Source organism: Pogona vitticeps, chromosome 1 (genome assembly GCF_051106095.1).
Source record: "Pogona vitticeps strain Pit_001003342236 chromosome 1, PviZW2.1, whole genome shotgun sequence".
Taxonomy (NCBI): domain Eukaryota; kingdom Metazoa; phylum Chordata; class Lepidosauria; order Squamata; family Agamidae; genus Pogona; species Pogona vitticeps.
Window position 1 is genome coordinate 332,268,662 of NC_135783.1, and position 19,342 is coordinate 332,288,003.

A 19,342-nucleotide genomic window follows, 5' to 3' on the forward strand; every position below is an offset into this window, starting at 1 on the left:
TGTAGAAGATCGAAATGCCACATTCTAAAAACAGGGAGCTGCTGTAGCCATATAGCCTCTCCACATGAGTCGGAAATCTGTTGGGGTTGTAGCTTGTGCAGAGAAGCTGCTTGCTTTTCAGACTATCATGTTTCTGTGTTCAGCATGATGTCAGAGGCATATGGGATTAGTATGCTCACCACAATATATGTGGCTTACAATATCTTCCTAAGTAATGGACTAGGGCTGCTGCACTGGTTCTAGAGATGGGCACGAACCTCAGTTTGGAGGTTTGTGCCGGTTCCTTGGACTGACACCACAGGTGCCGTGCATTGTTTTCCCTCACTCCACCCTATCCAGATCCTCCACTCATTCAGCCAGCACATGTTGCTCTTCTCCTCATCTTTGGGGGTCTGGCCAGTCCCAGCAGGAGCACGTGCTTCCCTCCTCTGCCTTCTCCAGCAGCCACCCACTCAGACAAGGAGGTGGGTCAGGAATTCCTACATCACTTCCTTGGAGTGGGTGGCTGCTGAAGGAGGCAGAGAAGGGAAGTAGGTGCTCCTGTTGGGACTGCTCGGACACCTGAAGAGGAGGAGGAGAGCAATGTGTGCCAGCTGGTAGGTGGAGGATCTGGCCAGGACAGGGGAAGGGAACGCACAGCACCTGTGGTGTCAGTCCAGTAAACCGGCATGAACCTCCGAACTGAGGTTCATGCCGATCTATAATTGGTTCATTCAAAATGTGGCAATGCACATGTTATCAAGGACTTCCATGAAGACAAATGTGGGTTCTAATGTAAATCAAACCTCACCTCTCACTAAATGTTAAAATGATTAAGGCAGGGCTATTGCATTTTGGAAATATGCTGAGAAATGACTAATGGGAAAATAATAATAATGCTAGGAAAAGTGGAGGGCAGTAAGTAAAGAGGAAAGTTCAAGACGATATAGATGGATTCATTAGAGGAAGCCACAGCCTTTAGGTTGGAGGACCTGATCTGGGCTCTTAATGGTAAAAAGTTTTGGAAGTCATTACTTTGTATATTTGTCATAATACAGAAGTGACTTGATGGTAAATAATAATAAATAAGGCAGTATAGTTACATGAACCATTGGGTCTGACTCAGTATAAGGTACTTTCTTCTGTTCCTGTGGTAGATATCAAATGTTAGATATTGCTGTAGGAGAGCTGTAGCATGTGGAGAGGTACTGTTAAGAAGAAGGATCAAAAGGACATGCTGAAGTCATCTGTAATTCAGCAATAGTGGGGTCATGCTCTGGGATAAGTTGCAGTGCAGCAAGATAAGTTTCCTCCTTTGCCTCACTGACATACAAAGTGTAGGCTTAAGTGGTATGTAGTTTTATCTAAGCTTTAGGTAGAAAGTGTGAGCCTTTCACATTAAAGGGGGAGCATAAATACTTTACCATCTGCAAATCTTGCTCTATACTGTCAACTTCCTGATTGGCAGTTGGATCCCAAGGTCTTAAGACAAGGGTCTTTCCCAGCTTTCCCTGTTCTGTGGCTAAATTATGGCCCTTCCCCATTGATATGATGCAGGAAAACAAGTAAAATTTTTCACTGAATGGCCTAACACCTTTACAAAATAATATTTTAGCAAAACGATAGCCCTTTCTCGTCCAGATGATGTAGCCCTTGTGGTTCTAAAACCAGTTTTTCTGGGATTTGCTTTGATTGCACAAGTCATTTTAGCTGTTTCATTTTCTCAATAATAAAAACCTTTCATTTCCTTTTTTCCTCCCCCCCCCCATCCCCACCAGGTTGGCTTCAAGTACCAATTTTTCCAATCAAGCCGAAAGGTACAGTACAATCAAAACAAGTCATTCCTCCAACCCCCTCCCATTCTGCAAACCAAACAAGGATTTAATTTTTTTCTTGTTTATTAGATGGAATTTTGCATTCAGGGAGAGGGGGAGAGAGAATATTTTTTAAAAAATCATTGGGCTTTAGAATATTTTAGATCCAGATACAGTGGTGCCTTGCTAGACAGTTACCACGCATGACAGTTTTTTTGGTAGACATTGACTTTTTGTGATCGCTATAGCAATTCGCAAAACAGTGATTCTTATGGGGGAATTTCGCTGGACAATATTTGGTCCCTGCTTCGCAAACCAATTTTCGCTAGACAACGATTTTGACAGTTCCCTCCGCGCTTGCAAAACGGGTGTTTTTGGGACCTAAGCTTCACAAGACAGCTATTTAAACAGCTGATCGGTGGTTCCCAAAGCGGCTTTCCTATGGCCGATCTTCGCTAGACAATGACGATTCTTCCCCATTGGAATGCATTAAACAGGTTTCAATGCATTCCAATGGGGAAATGCTTTTCGCTAGACAATGATTTCGCTAAACAGCGATTTCAGTGGAATGGATTATTATCGTCTAGCAAGGCACCACTGTATGTGTCATAAAGCCAGTTCTCACCTTAAGGAAAGCTCCTTATGTGACTCCTTATGGATACAGGTGGGCACTGGGATTAATAGCTAGATATTTTCTAGATTAATGGTTCCAAACCTTGCGTTCCCAGTTGTTCTTCTACTACAACTCCCAGAAATCCTGGCCAGCACATGTGGGAGCTTCTGGGAGTTTTATTGCAACAGTATCTGTGGACCCAAGCTTGGGAACCACTGCTCTAGCTGTTTTCTCTGCAGTTCTAGGGACAGCCAGTTTAGCTAGTAGACAAGCTAGATGGTGAATGTAGTAAAAATAAATCTGGTGAGCAACATATTAGCAAAGACTAGAAGTGAATCTGCAAAAGAGCAATGACTTCATGAATGTCTCCTAGTTTTTATTCATGCATTTATTTACAATATTTTTTATCCTGCCTTATGCAGAAATGTTGCTGACTAAACCCTATATATATAACTTTAAAATACATAAAGCAATTGAAAAGATTGAGATCATTTAAAACTATATACTTAACTGAACTGTACCATCTGCTTAAGCCAGATCTTTGAACCACAAAGATTCTGATGAAGAGCCGCATTTTCACTAGGTGGCAAAACACTGGTGCCAATCAGGGGAGGGAAAGGTGCCGCAGGCCAAGGTGCCACAGCAAAGAAGACTTCCTTCTTTGTCCATACATAGTGTTTTGCTCCCATTGGTGGGACACAAAGAAGCTCCCCCACTATGGCAGATCTTGATGCTTGAGCAGATATTTATAGGAGGAGATATTGGATCCCAAACTCTTTCTAGTTTTAACTATCTTCATCAGCACCTTGAATTTGCACTGGAAGCCTATTGGCAGCTAGTGCAGTTCTTTTTAGAATCAGTGTTGTAGGGTTTCTGATTTCTATAAGACATTCTGTCAGCAGTCTACGCACTGCAGATTTTACCAGTTGTCATCTTCAAGGGCAGTGTTGCAGTGCTGTAATGGAACACGGATTTGCAAGTGGCAGTACTTTCATTTAGTCGAGATAATGATGGCTATGCCAAATCTCTCCAACGTACCTTTTCACGTAGCTTTAGCAACAGAAACTCCATTGGCAACAGGCAATATGGCACAACGTGATCAGAGGATTCAGTATGGACTCTTCCCTCATTTAATCACTCACCCCATTGTTAGATGGGCAATTGCTGAAGCTCAAAGCCTTCCTCTAGCCATGCAGATTCCACACATTAATAATAGCAACAATAAACATTTACACCCTGCCTTTCCATCAAAAGATAGCCCTCAAGGCAGCTTATAAACTTCTTAAAAGAAGAAAAACATATAAAGCCACATGTAATTAAAAATCATAAATTTATATAGCCAACTCAATTGTAAAACCACAAGTACATGTATGAAAAAAAATTGTATTAGAATAATACAGTACTATACAGTAAACACACTAAAAACAAGTATTTTAGAATAATATAATCAATAAAATAGAAAAAAATAGTAAAACTAGATCATGTTTTATTCTTTCACGGTAGGATTTCCTACTAAAGTCACAGTATCTACCTTTTCTCCACTCCTCCAGTATGATGATCCCAGGGAATGCTGCTGGAGTGGCCAAGCAGTTTCTCCGTTGTGTTTTCCACCAACTGGCTCCCAATGGTATATTTCCCCAGCTGTTTCAGAGCAACATCAAAGGTAATAGACTATGACTGCAGTTTGCTCCTGCTACTCTCCACTACCTTCATGACTGAAATCTTACTGAAACAAAATGGTGTCCTTTGCAGATGGAAGTTTTTTACGGACCTTGGCCACATCCCTTATGGATTTTAATGAACTGAGCTCCATAGCTGCCTTGAGCCAGCTCCTAGAGGTTAGTATAAATATTAATTAATCTATTAATTAAGCAGTACGACAATGGAACCAATTACCTTGGGAGGTGGTGAGCACTCCAAAACTGGAGACATTCAAGAGAAAATTGGACAACCATATATCTGATCTGCTTTGATTTGCATTCCTGCATTGAGCAGAAGGTCGGATTCAATGGCCTTATAGGGTCCTTCCAATTCAATTATTCTATGATTCTATTTGTTTATGCCACCTTTCTCCCATAGGAGGACCAAAGGCAGCTCACAACAAGAAAATCCTACTGAATTCAAGGAGCCTTTCTTGCAGAGAATAATGTGTAGTGGAAATAGGTAATTGTGAACCGCCAGCCAGTGCTGGCGTGTAGCTCCTATTAGTCTCAGCAAGCAAGGAATATTGTGATATCATGGGATTTGCAATCCAACAGCATCTAGAGTGACACTGTAACTGGTTGCAGATTTATTCATCCACTAGCTTTTGGATTTTCCAAATGTGACTTTGGCTCCAATTAAAAAAACCGCATACCACAATATTGTATATTTCATAACATGGCTCTTTCTATAGAATATACATAAAGAAATTACAAGCAATGCCTCAGATTTTTCTTCTACACTAAGCACTAAAGACTGAATAGTGTTCACAATTCCTTATTAACTTTTCATTTGAGGAGTGGTGCTGCGGAGGGTAGGAACACTGACTTGTTACTGCTGTTAGATTATTGGCAATCAGAAACTCTTGTTGATCTGCTTGCAAATTACTCAGAGATCTGCCAGTAAATCCCTATTTATATTCTACCTCTCTCAGAATGAAACAACTGTAGGTGTGACTAGATGGGGGAATTTGGAGCAATTGAGGTCAAATTTAAAAGGCTCCTTATCTACGGTGTGATCTGTTTTATCTCACATTTTAATAATCCTTCCATTCACATAGGAGACATTTATTTTCCCATGAGAAAGATCTAGAAAGTCCTTCAGATTGTTCCAGTTTCTCCCCCTTTCAGTTACTTATGCCCTGCTGATGCCCCATGGATGTCATTCCATGGACCATGGTGACTTCCTTCTTTTCAGTTTATTTTAGTAAGTGACACAGTGCTACAGCAATACATCAACCTAGTGTGGATATTCCCTAACATTTGAAACAGCACTGTGTAGCTTAGGATAATATTTTTAAAAATTGTGAGAAGTGGAAAGTAGACTAGAAGGTTTCTTTGCTGTCCTTTTTACTGTCACAGCCCACTGCATATGTCATAGGATTGTTACCAAAGAGAACACTGCGGTGTAGTGCAGTGGACAGAATAATAGAGCAGGACTCAGAAAAACTAGGTTCAAATCCCAGGTAAAATATTAAAAAATATAAATATGAAATATAAAAAATGAGTGATATCTCACTTGAAAACCCTATTAAGATTGTTGTAAGTTAGATGCAACTTGATAGTACATAACACATGTAAAATATGCTATGATTATCATAAAAAACAGATGTCTCCTGTATGGGCTACAGCTCCTGGAATTCTGGGTGTTGTAGTCTACAAAACAAATGTTTTCCATCTTTAATAATTTCCCTTATTCAGAGGTAGGACAACAGTGGATACTTGTTTCTGGTGGCAAAATAAGAGGACAACTGTTGTCTTCTACTAGTATGGGCTTCTGTCAGAAATACGATGCTAGACTAGATTATATGATTTACAAAGACAATAATGCTAGAAAAAGCTGAGGGTGACAGGGAGAGGGGAAGACTGAATAAGACGGATGACTCAATAAAGGAAGCCATGTCTTTGAGTTTAGAAGAGCTGAGCAAGTCTGTTGATGACAGGAGATTTTGGAGGTCACTCATTCATTGGGTCCTCAAGTTGAAAGTGACTTGATGAGGAATTGAAAGATAGCAGTTTGAGTCCAAATGTTGACTGGCAGAAGGGAAATCCTTGTCTACTCCTCTCAAGATAGCTCCAAACCTGAAAATGCTACTCTGATGGTTAGTTGAGGACCACACTGAATGGGTGAGCTGTGATACAGGGAACAAGGAAAGAAACCTAGTTTGGCGACGGACGAAATTGGCAATTATAGGCTCGTTGCCAATGTTTCTTTCATGAGCAAAGTGGTGGAGAGGGTGGTGGCAGACCAGCTTCAGGCGCACTTGGATGAAACAGACGCCCTGGATCTGTTTCAGTCAGCTTCAGGCCGCGCCACGGCACAGAGACAGCATTGGTCGCCCTGTATGATGACCTGTTGAGGGAGGCTGACAGGGGCAAAACGTCTCTGTTGGTCCTCCTCGACATCTCGTCATACCAGTCGACCATGGTATCCTCCTGGGGAGGCTTTCCGAGTTGGGAATTGGTGGCTCGGCGCTTGCCTGGCTCCGTTCCTTCTTGGAGGACCGGCCTCAGAGAGTACAGCTTGGGGAGAGTTTTTCGGCCCCGTGGAGTTCCAATTGTGGGGTCCCACAGGGGTCGATTATCTCCCCAATGCTGTTTAACATCTACATGAGGCCGCTGGGCGGGGTCATCAGGTGGTGTGGAGCATCGTGTCATCAGTATGCGGATGACACTCAGCTCTACATCTCCTTTTCACCAACTGCAGGTGATGCCGTCCTGCCCCTCCAGCGCTGCTTGGAGACCGTACTGAAATGGATGCAGGAAAATGGGCTGAGGCTGAACCCGGACAAGACTGAAGTTCTGAGGGTGGGGGCCCCCATGGCTAGTGGCCTGGATGACTCTCTCTCGTTCGGAGGGGTGACCCTGGCCGCAAAGAGCAGGGTCCGTAGCTTGGGTGTGCATTTGGACCCGACGCTCACCATGTAAACACAGGTGGCATCGGTAGTCTGCACCGCCTTTTTCCACCTTTGGCATATAGCCCGGCTGCGGCCCTACTTTGACATGGGGGCGCTCACTACCTTGGTGCATGCGCTCATAATCTCAAGATTAGGCCACTGTAACGTGCTCTACATGGGGCTGCCTTTGAGGTTGATGCGGAAACTTCAAGTGGTGCAGAATGCAGCGGCCAGACTCCTTACTGGAGTGAGAAAACACCAGCACATTTCTCCTATCCTGGCCAGGCTGCACTGGCTACCCATTCGTTTCCGCATTGGCTTCAAAGTTTTAATGCTTACCTATAAGGCCCTCAACGGTTTGGGACCTCGATACTTGGCGGAATGCCTGCTCCCACCAAGGTCTACCCGGATCACCCACACGAGCCAGGAGGTGAGGCTGAGGAGCCTGACGCCGAGGGAGGCCCGGAAGAAAAAGACACGAAACCGGGCCTTCTTGGCGGTGGCTCCTCGCCTCTGGAACAATCTCCCTCCAGTGATTCGCGAGGCCCCTAATAAATAAATAAATAAATAAATAAATAAATAAATAAATAAATAAATAAATAAATAAATAAATAAATAAATAAAGACTGCTCAGTATTGGTGAAATGGGATGCAACCCAGTACATACCAGAGTTTTATTTGTGGAAAGAAGTGGGAATTCACCTCTTTTATACAATCCCAAGTAATGTTAGTTTTTTTAAAAAAAAATCTCACTTTTTGTATTCACTTTGTGGGATTTTTGGTGGCCATTCTGATTCAAAAACAAAAAAGTCCTTCCCCCCCCCCATGTTACATCAAGTTTATTTTTCATTTTGGGTTCCCCCACCTCAGCATTCCCAGAATAAGAAAAGATATACCAAGGTGGCAGTTTTATTAGGGACAGAGCGACAGAAGGATGAATGGATTTGTATGTTTTTTGTTTAGGGCTTAAACAACAAAAAGAATTTGCCAGCAGGGGGCGCAATGTTACGCTGTTTGGAGAACATTGCTACCTTTATGGAAGCTTTGCCGATGGATTCCCCAAGCAACCTCTGGACCACCATCAGCAACCAGTTCCAGACTTTCTTTACGAAATTGCCTTGCGTTTTGCCACTTAAGGTACAGTGTAATCATATGATAAGTTTTCAGTTCTTGACGTGCTATGATAGGGCTGGACAAACACTTCTGTTCCATGCCCTGGAAAGCTTTTAACAGTCAACATACTACCCTTCCTGAACTTCAGATGTGTTGAACTACAGTTCCCATAACCCCAAGCCAGCAAAAGGAGGACACCAGGATTTGGGCAGTTGGTGTTGGCTCTGCAGAGAATTTCAAGACAGATGAAATGATGGTCTGCCTGGTAGCTTGACAGAGTTAACACAGTTCCCCACAGACTGCTTGTCTTTCAAAATAGATGTGGTCATTCTCCACCTCCATTCCCCTCTTTCTATAATGAAAACTAGAATCACAGCTTTAAAAAAGTTACTTTTTGGATTGTAAGTCCCAGCATTCCTAAACCATCGTGGGGCTTCTGGGAGTTGTAGTCCAAGCTTGTAACTTTCTCAGTTCTGCTCCTGAGCCATGTGCATGTCCTGGTTAACACCCCCAAGTTAAAGATGCTAGTCTTTCTCCCTAATATTCATATCAGACAGAGGGGAGATGGCACTGTCAGTAACACATCACCCACTCAGCATCCCTGTTAGAATATGAAACAGCAACATTGCGTTTAAGATAACGATTTTAGAGTGCAAATAGACAGAAAAACAGACAGACTGGTGGCACCAAGGTTTCAATACTTTCTGTATTTGATTGTTTGTACATTGTTACCCTGATGTCACTTCCTGACAAATCCTGTCTCTCTCCTTCAAGGAAATAGCTTGTTTACTTTGTAGTCCTTCATTTCCAGTGGAGGGCCAACATGTGGGAAGAGCTTCATGTTGGGATTAACATAGCTGTATTAATGGAAGATGGTTATAGTGGCTTCTGTGCTCAAGTCTAGCTTTTATGCTATTTCACCCTGAACGGATATTTTTGGAAAAGTAAAAAAGTATTTTCTCCCTTGTTTTCTTGCCATGGGTATGCTTGCTGGTAATTCACACTCATAAGCTCTCCTTACTAGTTTGTTGCACTCTGCTAACACAAATACCACAAATTCCTGCAGCTTCCACTCAACATTGACAGTCTGTCCCCCTTCTAGTAAGTGGTGTACTGTTGTCACCATAGTGCTTCTAGAAGGCAGCTTGTCCAGCCTCCCACCTCTTGTACATGGAGCTAGGCCTGCTGATTCTGCTGTGTCATCTGATGTTTTGTAAGTCATTGTTTGCATACTTTCAAACATTTTCTACTCATCTGGTCCTGAAACTTGCACTTAAACAAACCTGAAACATACAGACCTTTAGGAAGCTGGGTTCTACACCCAATGTTGCATTCTGACTTTCTAAACAGTTGTTGCATTCTCACAGTCATTTTTTTTGTCACGTATGATACCTGAAAATGTTGAATGAAAAGTTTATGAAAAGACTGTATCTCTCTTCTCTCCATGGATTTTCAGTGTTCTTTAGATTCCGGTTTAAGGATAATGATCGGTTTGCTCAAGATACCTACCAGCAGTGCTGCCAGGGTAAGCTCCAAGATGTAGAAACCCTTTCTTGTGCTATTTTGTGATGGGTTTCTATCATCTCTTAGCCAGAATAATTTTATAACTGTGAAATATTGTGATGTCAGGCTGGATGTGAGCTCTCTAAATCTAGGTTACATTAATGTGTGGGAGGGATTACGTTTACCATGTGGGTGGGAATTAATATCCTCTTAAGAAGTTGGATTTCCTTTTTTTAAAAAAATAGTAATAATCAGCACCAGCAGCCATAATTTGAACCCAATTCTGCCATTCACAAGTTTGGCCAAAGAACTGTTGAGGTAAAATGAAGCAGGAACATTCTTGCTTTAGGGAAGGAGGCACAGGGAGGCTCTCTTCCTGCCCCTAAGTCAAAGTAAAGGGTTCCTTAAGTCAGACAAGACAGTTGGTCACAGAATGAGGCAGAAAAACTCTCTAAATGCTTTTTCCCCATTACTAGTAGTAAAAAAATTATTAGCCAAGGAAAACAGGTGACAGGTTTTTTTATGTCACTGAAATTTTATGTGTGATTTCTGAGGCAAAGGGTAGGATAGATAGAAAGAAGTACTTCTTCATACAGCACGCAAGGAAACTTTGGATTCATTTGCCACAAGAAATAGCGATGGCTGCCAATTAGAACGTCTCTTGAAGGTCATTAGGTAAACTCATGGTAGATATGTAAGAGTGTTGGTGGTGAGTAAGGTTACCAGAGAGTTTACTGGCCCTCATGCCTATATTGTGAACTCTAGAATCAGAGGCTGGGAGATCCCTAAGTTACAGCCAGCACTTTACATGAACTCCTGGTAGAAGGAAAATATATGTTTTCACAATACATTCTCAGGTTGGGTATTCATATCAGCCTCTTTGAACCATATGGAAGTGTGCAGAATAACACAGATAGTAATATATCATAAGGCTGGAAAATGACTCATGTTGGATTGAACCAAAAAAGCCCATCTAATCCACCATTTTCCTCTCATGGTGGTCTACCAGTAGCTTATAGGAAGGCTGCCAGCAGGACATGAGTACAATCACACTCTCTATGTGATATCATGCAGCAAATGATATACAAGGGGCTTATTGCCTCTGATTCTGGATCTCACAAAAAGCCATGAGGGGCAGTGAGAAATAAATCTTTTTGGACTGAAAGGCTTTGTTATGATGAATGACTTCACAACCGAAGCACCATTCTTTTTGCTGCAGGATGCAAATGTATCAGCATCCACCCCTTTTTCTTTCCTTCCAGAGTCTCTTGGAGCCATTTTCAAAACTGCTGAGCTTCATCATTCAGAACGCTGTCTTCACCCTGGCCTATTTGGTAGAACTCTGTGGCTTATGTCACAGAGCTTTCACTAAGGTAACTAACCTATGTATGCTAGTGAAAAATTGCATTAAGAGATAGATAGAAATCTCTTCCCATCCTACACTATTGTCTTTTAGCAGACTAAAGATGAGGAAGACTGTTTAAAAACAGGAACAATAGTAACAGACTCTGCTGTCTTAAATAAGAGCTGCCAAAATGGAATGGTTTCAGATTTTTACAGAACTGAGTGAAAAATAAATACATAAATCTTTTGAGAGTTTGGATTAAAATGTGTTATTTGTTCATTGCTTGATATAGAATGAATTCATTAACAAAAAGCAGGAAATACTTGGAACATGTGGGGGAGGAAGTATTTAGCCCCATAGACATTTTGGAGTAAAACTCCCCTCGCTCCTTTCCTTCGGCTGTACAGGGTGGAGTTTTTATGAGCTGGAATCAAAACATCTGGGGGTCAAACTTTCCCCCACCTCTGTTAGAAGTTAGATGGTAGCATCTGTGGCCATGCATAACATGATGGAAGACTTCATTTGTAAACGGGGGGTAAGTTACATGACGTGTTGAATGCCGCAAAAGTGACATTTGTTCCTTTCTGGGTAATAGAATACCATCTAGAAATCCTGGTCTTTTTACATTCTTACTGTTCATTCCTGTTTATTGCATATCTTTAGCATTTAACATTAAGCTTCAGAAAAGTCTTGGGATGAGGCATAAAGGGTAGATTGGGTCTATTTTATGTGCTGAGGTCCACCTAGCAACTGCAGTGGTTTCGAAATTTTAACTAATTTTATGTAATTGTGTTCGGTGGAGTGCTTTCTCCATGAGGCCCATAAGACTAATTCTGTATTGGAATGATAAAAAGTTTTTCTTCTTCCTTGTCTGTAGTCCTACTGGATACAGACATTGAATTAAAGCTTGCAACAGCTTCTTAATTCCCCCCCCCCTTCTCATTGCATATTTGAGTCACTAGAAGTTCCTATTTCTTCCGTCTGGAATCTAATCTCTGTGTCCTCATCTTACTCCCCATACTGCTTTAATAAGGGCAATTCTAGTGCTAACTATAGCCAAGGAAGTTCTCTTCTTAACCCTGCAGAAATGAAAAGCACTGTATGCTTGATAACTGCAGTTAAAACGCCTAAGCCGGTTTAATGGAGACATACTGATTTTATGGAGGAAATGGCAGGAGACTGTGTAATTACATCCAAATCCATATTTTTGACCTTAATAAAATCACTGCTTACCATGACTGAATGTTGAATACCTGGGTTATGTGACTAGTGTAGAATTTGTACTTTCCAACTAAAAAGTAATGAATGTTCCCGTTTTCATTAAAGTTTTTAACATCCAGCCATAACATCATAAAGAGAGCCAGATTATTGACAAGCTGACAAGGCTATGTTTATCTAACGGAGGAATAGAAAACATTAGATCCTTGGGAACCAAATTCAGCTTTCTTGGAATTTCATTCTGGCCCTCTAGAGTTCCCCACATGGCCACACCCCTTCCCCATTAAATCACCCTTCGGTGGTTCCTTCACTTTTCTACATATGCTTCTTTTTCATTATAAAGGTTTGAAATATCTCCTATCTTCTGCCCCAGTTTTTGACAATTAATGTTTCTTCTCTCTTAGTGTTGGAGAACTAAGAGCATTAAGGTAAAATATGCAAATATTTTGGTCTCATCCCTTTGTACTTTGCTGAAACTAAATATTCAGTCCTTTGACTAAAAACAGATTCCTTTGCCACTCTTCTTTTAATAACTATTAGTATCATAGTTACAGATGCAAGCTATCAAGTCAGTTCTGACTTATGGCAATCCTTTTCAAGGTTTTTCTAAGTAAAAAGTCTGCAGAAGTGGTTTACCATAATTTGAAAAGTAAAATCTGAGAAGAATCGAGTTCTATAGATAATGGAAATATCTGAAGTATGTATCACAGGAGAGCAAATTAGTTTGTATGTTATAGGATTGATGGGAGTGGAGCTGTCTCCCATCTCTTCCTCCTTGTCTTCATGCCAGGACAAAAAGCTCAGTGGAACAGAACAGCAGATGTCATTGCCTTACTTTTTTTCAATCTATAGGCATTTTTTTTTCTTCCCTTGTGGAATCGAAATACGCTGTTTCACAGGGAATAAGAGCTGTGGAACTGGGACAGATGCAAAAACATACACAGAAGGGACTAGGCCATTGCAGGATACGATTTCCCCGGAGGAACTAAAATATTTGTATGCTGTGAGGCAAACATTATACCGTTGAAATTTTTCAGCGTTTGCACACGGCCAATTAAGCATGAGTATTAAAAAACCACACAGATCATGAATAATATTCTCCTTTGATACATATGTGTGAGTGCCAGCAGATAAAAGAATAATCAGTCATAGCAAACAGTAAGAACATTTACTTAAAAACATGCCGAAGAATAAAGTAACAGGACCGGAACATTTGATGTGGTATAGATTTTGTTTGTGCTTAACAGATGTCCTGTTCATAACAGACACTTATCAGACAGTCCTAACAACTTCTTTAGTCACATACTAACAGCAGACAGCTCGCAGCAAGCAGACCTAGCTGAACACTAGCATATCAACAGTCCTATTAATAGACAAGCTTCATATTAACTGACATTTTTCTTATATCTGACAGTTAACCCTCTAAGCATCTATTGGCTGATACTAGACAGAATCAGATTAGTTACACATATTAGCTTTCTTTCTTTCTTTCTTTCTTTCTTTCTTTCTTTCTTTCTTTCTTTCTTTATTTATTTATTTATTTATTTATTTATTTATTTATTTATTTATTTATTTATATCCCACCCATCTGGTATATTCTACCACTACCATGCAAATAATACATCTCATTCATGCTGAGTTGTGTAACATTTATATATTCTAACCTATACATCATTGGTTTTTAGTTTACTTTTCTTTCGACTTCATTTAGGAAGAACTATCTTATTCTCATCTTGGAGCCTAAATTCCCCCATCAGAGGAACCTCCCTTACAGGACACTTCTGGTGTTGGCGGAAGGGGGGGGGAAACAATGTATTATAATGCCCCCATTGTCCTGCAATTCCCATACCCCTCCTTTGCCCAAATCCATGCTGAAGACTTGGAGGATTCTCTACAATAGCATTGGAGGTGGAATTGGGATCTGGAGGGGGGAAGAGGACTTGGCAATATATATATTATCTGCATCTTCTATCAGGAGTGTTCAGTGGACAATTTCCAGGGGTGGGGAAGTATGTGAACCTGCTGTAGCAAGAACAACAAAGAGTCTGTTGACATGTTTTATTTGGCATGTGAAACACATTTTATTTGGCATGAAACTTGGTGGACTTCTAATGAACTGCATCTGAGGAACTGGGCTGCAGTCCATGAAACTCTTAGTCCAAATAAAATGTCTTACTTGATAACATGCCATGAGACTTTTTGTCCTTTCACTGGATAAGAATGCCTTTTGATGGCAGAAGGGTGACATAAGATCCAGGCTTATATGTGTGTATATGTGTGTGTGTGAGAGAGAGAGGTGTGCAGGAACATGCAGATTTAGGTTTGCTTTCTGCACACCAAAGGTACTATAACTCATTCAAGGCTTTTGTTAGCAAAAGGGAATAGTGTGTGTGATGGAGTTGAAGCAGTGTGGGATATGTAGTCAGAGAAATGTGAGATGGAGCCAAACAGTTTCTTTGTTAAGATGATTTGAGATATATTGGAATGTGTTTTTCTAAGTGCTATGAGCGTGTACAACGTGGTTCGAGATAAAGCTGAAGGTCAGACAAAGAAGCCCGTGGAAGACTCAACATTCCAAGCTAATTGGAGAAGGGATAAAATACCTGGATTTTCATGGGAATTGAGGATGGAGGAAGGCGTTACAGCCCCTTGAGGCTAATTGGTTAACAGCCATGAAGTATAAAGAAGAAGGGAGAAGTCAGAGGATGTAGAAAATGGATGATGGGTTATGTGGGAGAGGTTCGATTCCATGATGATGGGAGAGAAAAGTCTGAGCATGTGGCTTGAAGGAGAGAGAATGTGAGTAAAGAGAAAGAAGGCAGTGGGGCTACCCCATCTTAGCTCAGCTTAGTAGTGTGTTTTATTTTAATGGGGATTAGTTATTTTATTTATTTATTTATTTAATTAATTTATATGTCGCCCACACTACCCAAAGGTCTCTGGGCGGCTTACAGCATTTAAAACACAATAAAGACACGTACAATTAAAATACAATTAATATATATATAAAATTGCCCTCAGACCCACAGCTAATATTATTTCAGTTAAAAGCCTTCTGGAACAGGAAGGTTTTGACCTGGTGCCAAAATGTCATCAGTGTCGGCGCCAGACGAATCTCAGTCGGGAGGGCATTCCATAGTCTGGGGGCAGCTGCCGAAAAGGCCCTTTGTCTGCAAGCCGTCCCTCTTACCTCCTTGAGGGACGGCTCTTTCAAAAGGGCCCCCTGGCTAGATCTTAACTGCCGGGTAGGCTCATATGGAAGGAGGCGGTCCTTCAGGTATCCAGGGCCCAAGCCGTTTAGGGCTTTATATGTCAAAACAAGCACTTTGAATTGGGCCCGGGCAGCAACTGGTAGCCAATGTAACTTATACAGAATCGGCTTGATATGTTCCCTGGCGGCCACACCACTCACCAGCCGCGCCGCTCGATTCTGAACCAGTTGCAGTCACCGGACCGTCTTCAAAGGCAGCCCCACGTAAAGCGCATTGCAGTAATCTATACGGGATGTTACCAGTGCATGTGTAACCGTCATGAGACTCCGCGCGTCCAGGTATGGGCCGTAGCTGGTATAGTTTCCGCAGCTGGAGGAAGGCGCCCCTGGCCACCGAGTCCACCTGGGCTTCCAGTGTTAGACTGGGGTCCAGGAGCACCCCCAAGCTGCGGACCCTGTCCCTTAGGGGGAGTGTAACCCCATTCAGGGCAGGGAGATGGCCCTCCAGCCTGTCTGGCAAAGCACCCACTAACAGCACTTCCGTCTTGTCTGGATTGAGTTTCAATTTATTGACCCTCATCCAGTCCATTATCAGGCCCAGACACGAGTTCAGCACAGAAACTGCCTCACCTGGATTGGTGGAAAACGAGAGGTAGAGCTGAGTGTCGTCAGCATATTGCTGACTCCTCAGCCCAAACCTTCTGATGACCAGAAAATCCATTTCATCCAGCAGCGCCTGGAGTTGCCCAGCCACAACCCGCTCCAACACTTTGCCCAAATAAGAGAGGTTCGCTACTGGTCGGTAGTTAGCCACCAGCCTTAGGTCCAGGTTTGGCTTTTTAAGGAGTGGTCGAATTACCGCCTCTTTCAAGGTGGTAGGGACCACTCCCTCTCTCAAAGAGGCGTTCACGGCCTCCTGGACCCAGGTGCAACCCCCCCTGGCTGATCTTCTAATTAGCCAGGATGGGCAAGGGTCGAGCGGAGTTGTGGTAGAACAGACAGATCCAAGCACCCTGTCCACATCCTCAGGTCTCAACAATTGAAACTCATCCATTAATACCTGACCAAAGCACGGTGCGCTGGACACATCCTCTGATTCTGCAGTAACTGTGGAGTCCAACCCACTGCGAATCTGAGCGATTTTTTCCTCAAAATGGATGGCAAACTCATCACAGCGAGCTGATGAGCAGTCCAGGACCTCCACCGGATTTCCCGGTTGAAGAAGATCCTGGACCACCCGAAACAGCTCGGCTGGGCGACATTCTGAGGAAGCAATACGGCTGGAGAAATATTGCCGTTTCGCCAGCCGTATTGCCACAAAATAGGCCCGATAATGGGCTCTAAGTCGTGTTCGGTCGGACTCCCAGCGGGATTTCCTCCACCTGCGCTCCAGCCGTCTCCCCTCTTGCTTCATCGCCCGCAGTTCAGAAGTATACCAAGGGGCTGTCTGGGCTCGGCGAGCAGGGAGAGGGCGCTTAGGCGCAATCGTGTCAACAGCCCGGGTCATCTCCTTATTCCATAGGGTGACCTGAGCTTCGACAGGAGCGCCGACCATATCAGACGGATAATCCCCCAGAGCATTCAGGAATCCATCTGGATCCATTAGTCTCCGAGGGCGGATCATCTTAATAGATCCCCCACCCTTGCAGAGGGAAGAAGAAGCTAATAGACTAAACTTGACCAGGAAGTGGTCTGACCATGACAATGGGGTCACAACCAACCCCTCCACATCCAAACCACCATCTTCCAGTCCCGTTGAGAAAACCAGGTCCATGGTGTGGCCCTTCTCATGTGTTGGGCCGATGACACATTGAGACAGCCCCATGGTTGTCATGGTGTCCATGAAGTTCTGAGCCACCCCAGTCAAGGGAGCCCCGGCATGAATGTTGAGGTCCCCCAGCACCAACAGCCTGGGAGTCCTCAACACCAGGTCCGAGACTACCTCCATCAGCTCAGGCAGGGAGACTGCTGGTACGCAGCAGGGTGGGCGGTACACCAACAGAATTCCTAACCTGTCTCACGAGCCCAACACACAATACAGGCCCTCGAGACCTCCTCTCAAAGGGATAGGAAGCCTGGCCAAGGAGATAGAACTCCTATAGATTATAGCAACTCCCCCTCCCTGACCCTCCGAGCGACCTTGGTGCTGGACTGAGTACCCAGGCGGACACAGCTGGGAGAGGGGAACACCACACTCCTCTCCCACCCAGGTCTCAGTAATGCACGCCAGGTCAGCCCCCTCATCCAGAATTACATCATGGATGAGGGCAGTTTTATTTTGTACTGACCTGGCGTTCATCAACAGCACTGTGTGGCCCGAGGGTTTGCTGATATGGTCGCCTGATACCATCTGGTTGGAGGTAGGACTAGAAGAGGGGATAGATGTAAGATATCTAACCTCTCTTCTCCTACGCGGGCATGTTCTACCCCCACCGCCATTCCTTCCCCTACCCAACACCACCTCAATGGCTGCCCCCTCCAACGCCCTCCCCCCTTCCTGTTCCATTAGATCTGCTGTGGGTCTCTTCTTAATTGATGGCAATTAATAACAATTTAAAAACATTTAAAACATATATAAAATAAAAAATTTCTAAAGCCCCTTCTCTTCCCCCCCCCCAAGCCATGTGGCTCATGTTGAGATGAATGAGGCAGCCTGGAGCAGCAGGGCCTGGTCCTGCAGACACAGAGGGGGCCAAGCAGCTCTCCTGGGAAAGAGAGCTGGCATCCAGCAGGGGCCCAACCACAGTCCACTGCCTCTCACCCAGTGGCTGTGGCCGGCCGATGGTCCCTCGCTTCCTCTGCACGCTGGTCTGGTCAGGTCCCAAAGGCAGCTCCGGCTAAAAGCTCTCTCCCTAGGCCAGGTGGCTGGTGTTGAAGGGGAATGAGGCAGCCTGGAGCAGCAGGGCCTGGTCCTGCAGACACAGAGGGGGCTGAGCAGCTCTCTTGGGAAAAAAAGCTGGCATCCAGCAGGGGCCCAACCACAGTCCACTGCCTCTCACCCAGTGGCTGTGGCCGGCCGATGGTCCCTGGCTTCCTCTGCACGCTGGTCTATTAGCTGTAATAATCTTTGAATATGTTCTTTATGCTAAAGCCTGAGCAGTATAAACTGATTCTATGAAACTCTATTTTTCTAATAAAAAATAATTATAAAAATTCTTACAAAAGGACTGGTCTCTTGAACAGCAGGGTCTGACTAAATCCAGGGACTGGAGAGGGCCACAAACTAGCTATCTTTAAGAGTCCTACCTAACTGAGTTGTTGTGAGTTCTAAGGAATCACAAAGCCCATGTGTCTGTACTTGCAAAGTATTAGGTAAAAGTAAAGTGTTCCTTTAAGGTCAGATTTGTTCAATGGGCGTACGCTATGCACTACTGAGGTCTTGGGACTTACCTCAACACAAAGGTGGTGGGTAAGTGGCCTGTCGAACTCTCTGACCGAGTGCTAAGTGCTCCTTAGGGATGCTTGGGCACCACAGTGGGCATTCTGTGTATCAAGTTGGAACCAGCTAATAGTGACCATAATAGGCTTTCAAGGTAAGTGAACAATTTAAGAAGTAGTTTTACCAGTTTCACTCCCCCAGTGAGTTCCCATGGCCAAGTGGAGATTTGAACCTTGTTCTCCAGAGTCCTAGTCCAGCACTCTATCCACTACACCACATTGGGAATTCCAGCAATTCCTCCTCCTTCCCCCTTTAGCCCTCAGTACCTTTCCTCATGCTTTTCATAGAATAGTAGAGCTGGAAGGGGCTCTGGGGGGTTATTGAGTCCAACCTCTTGTTGAATCAGCAGATCCACTAATAAAATACCCCTGCTAGGTGGCCATCTACTCTTTTTGGAAAAAACAACAACTAGTGAACCAAAGTCCCCTTTCAGACAGTCCATTCCACTATGAAACAGATTTTGCTGACAAGAAGTTTTTCTTAAATTCCTCATAATTTGAATCAATTACA

At 43.4% G+C, this 19,342-nt stretch overlaps 1 protein-coding gene across 11 annotated transcripts in view; it reads left to right on the forward strand.

Moving 5' to 3' along the window:
- UNC79 (unc-79 subunit of NALCN channel complex) overlaps positions 1 to 19,342 on the forward strand; it is a 172,596-nt gene that overhangs the window by 117,709 nt on the left and 35,545 nt on the right. For all 11 annotated transcript variants that reach the window (XM_072986600.2, XM_072986602.2, XM_072986604.2 and 8 more), the window contains 6 exons: positions 1,758 to 1,796; positions 3,957 to 4,069; positions 4,159 to 4,244; positions 7,967 to 8,140; positions 9,573 to 9,641; positions 10,882 to 10,992. In XM_072986600.2, coding sequence (XP_072842701.2) covers positions 1,758 to 1,796; positions 3,957 to 4,069; positions 4,159 to 4,244; positions 7,967 to 8,140; positions 9,573 to 9,641; positions 10,882 to 10,992 — 592 coding nt within the window. The remainder of the gene's footprint in view (positions 1 to 1,757; positions 1,797 to 3,956; positions 4,070 to 4,158; positions 4,245 to 7,966; positions 8,141 to 9,572; positions 9,642 to 10,881; positions 10,993 to 19,342) is intronic.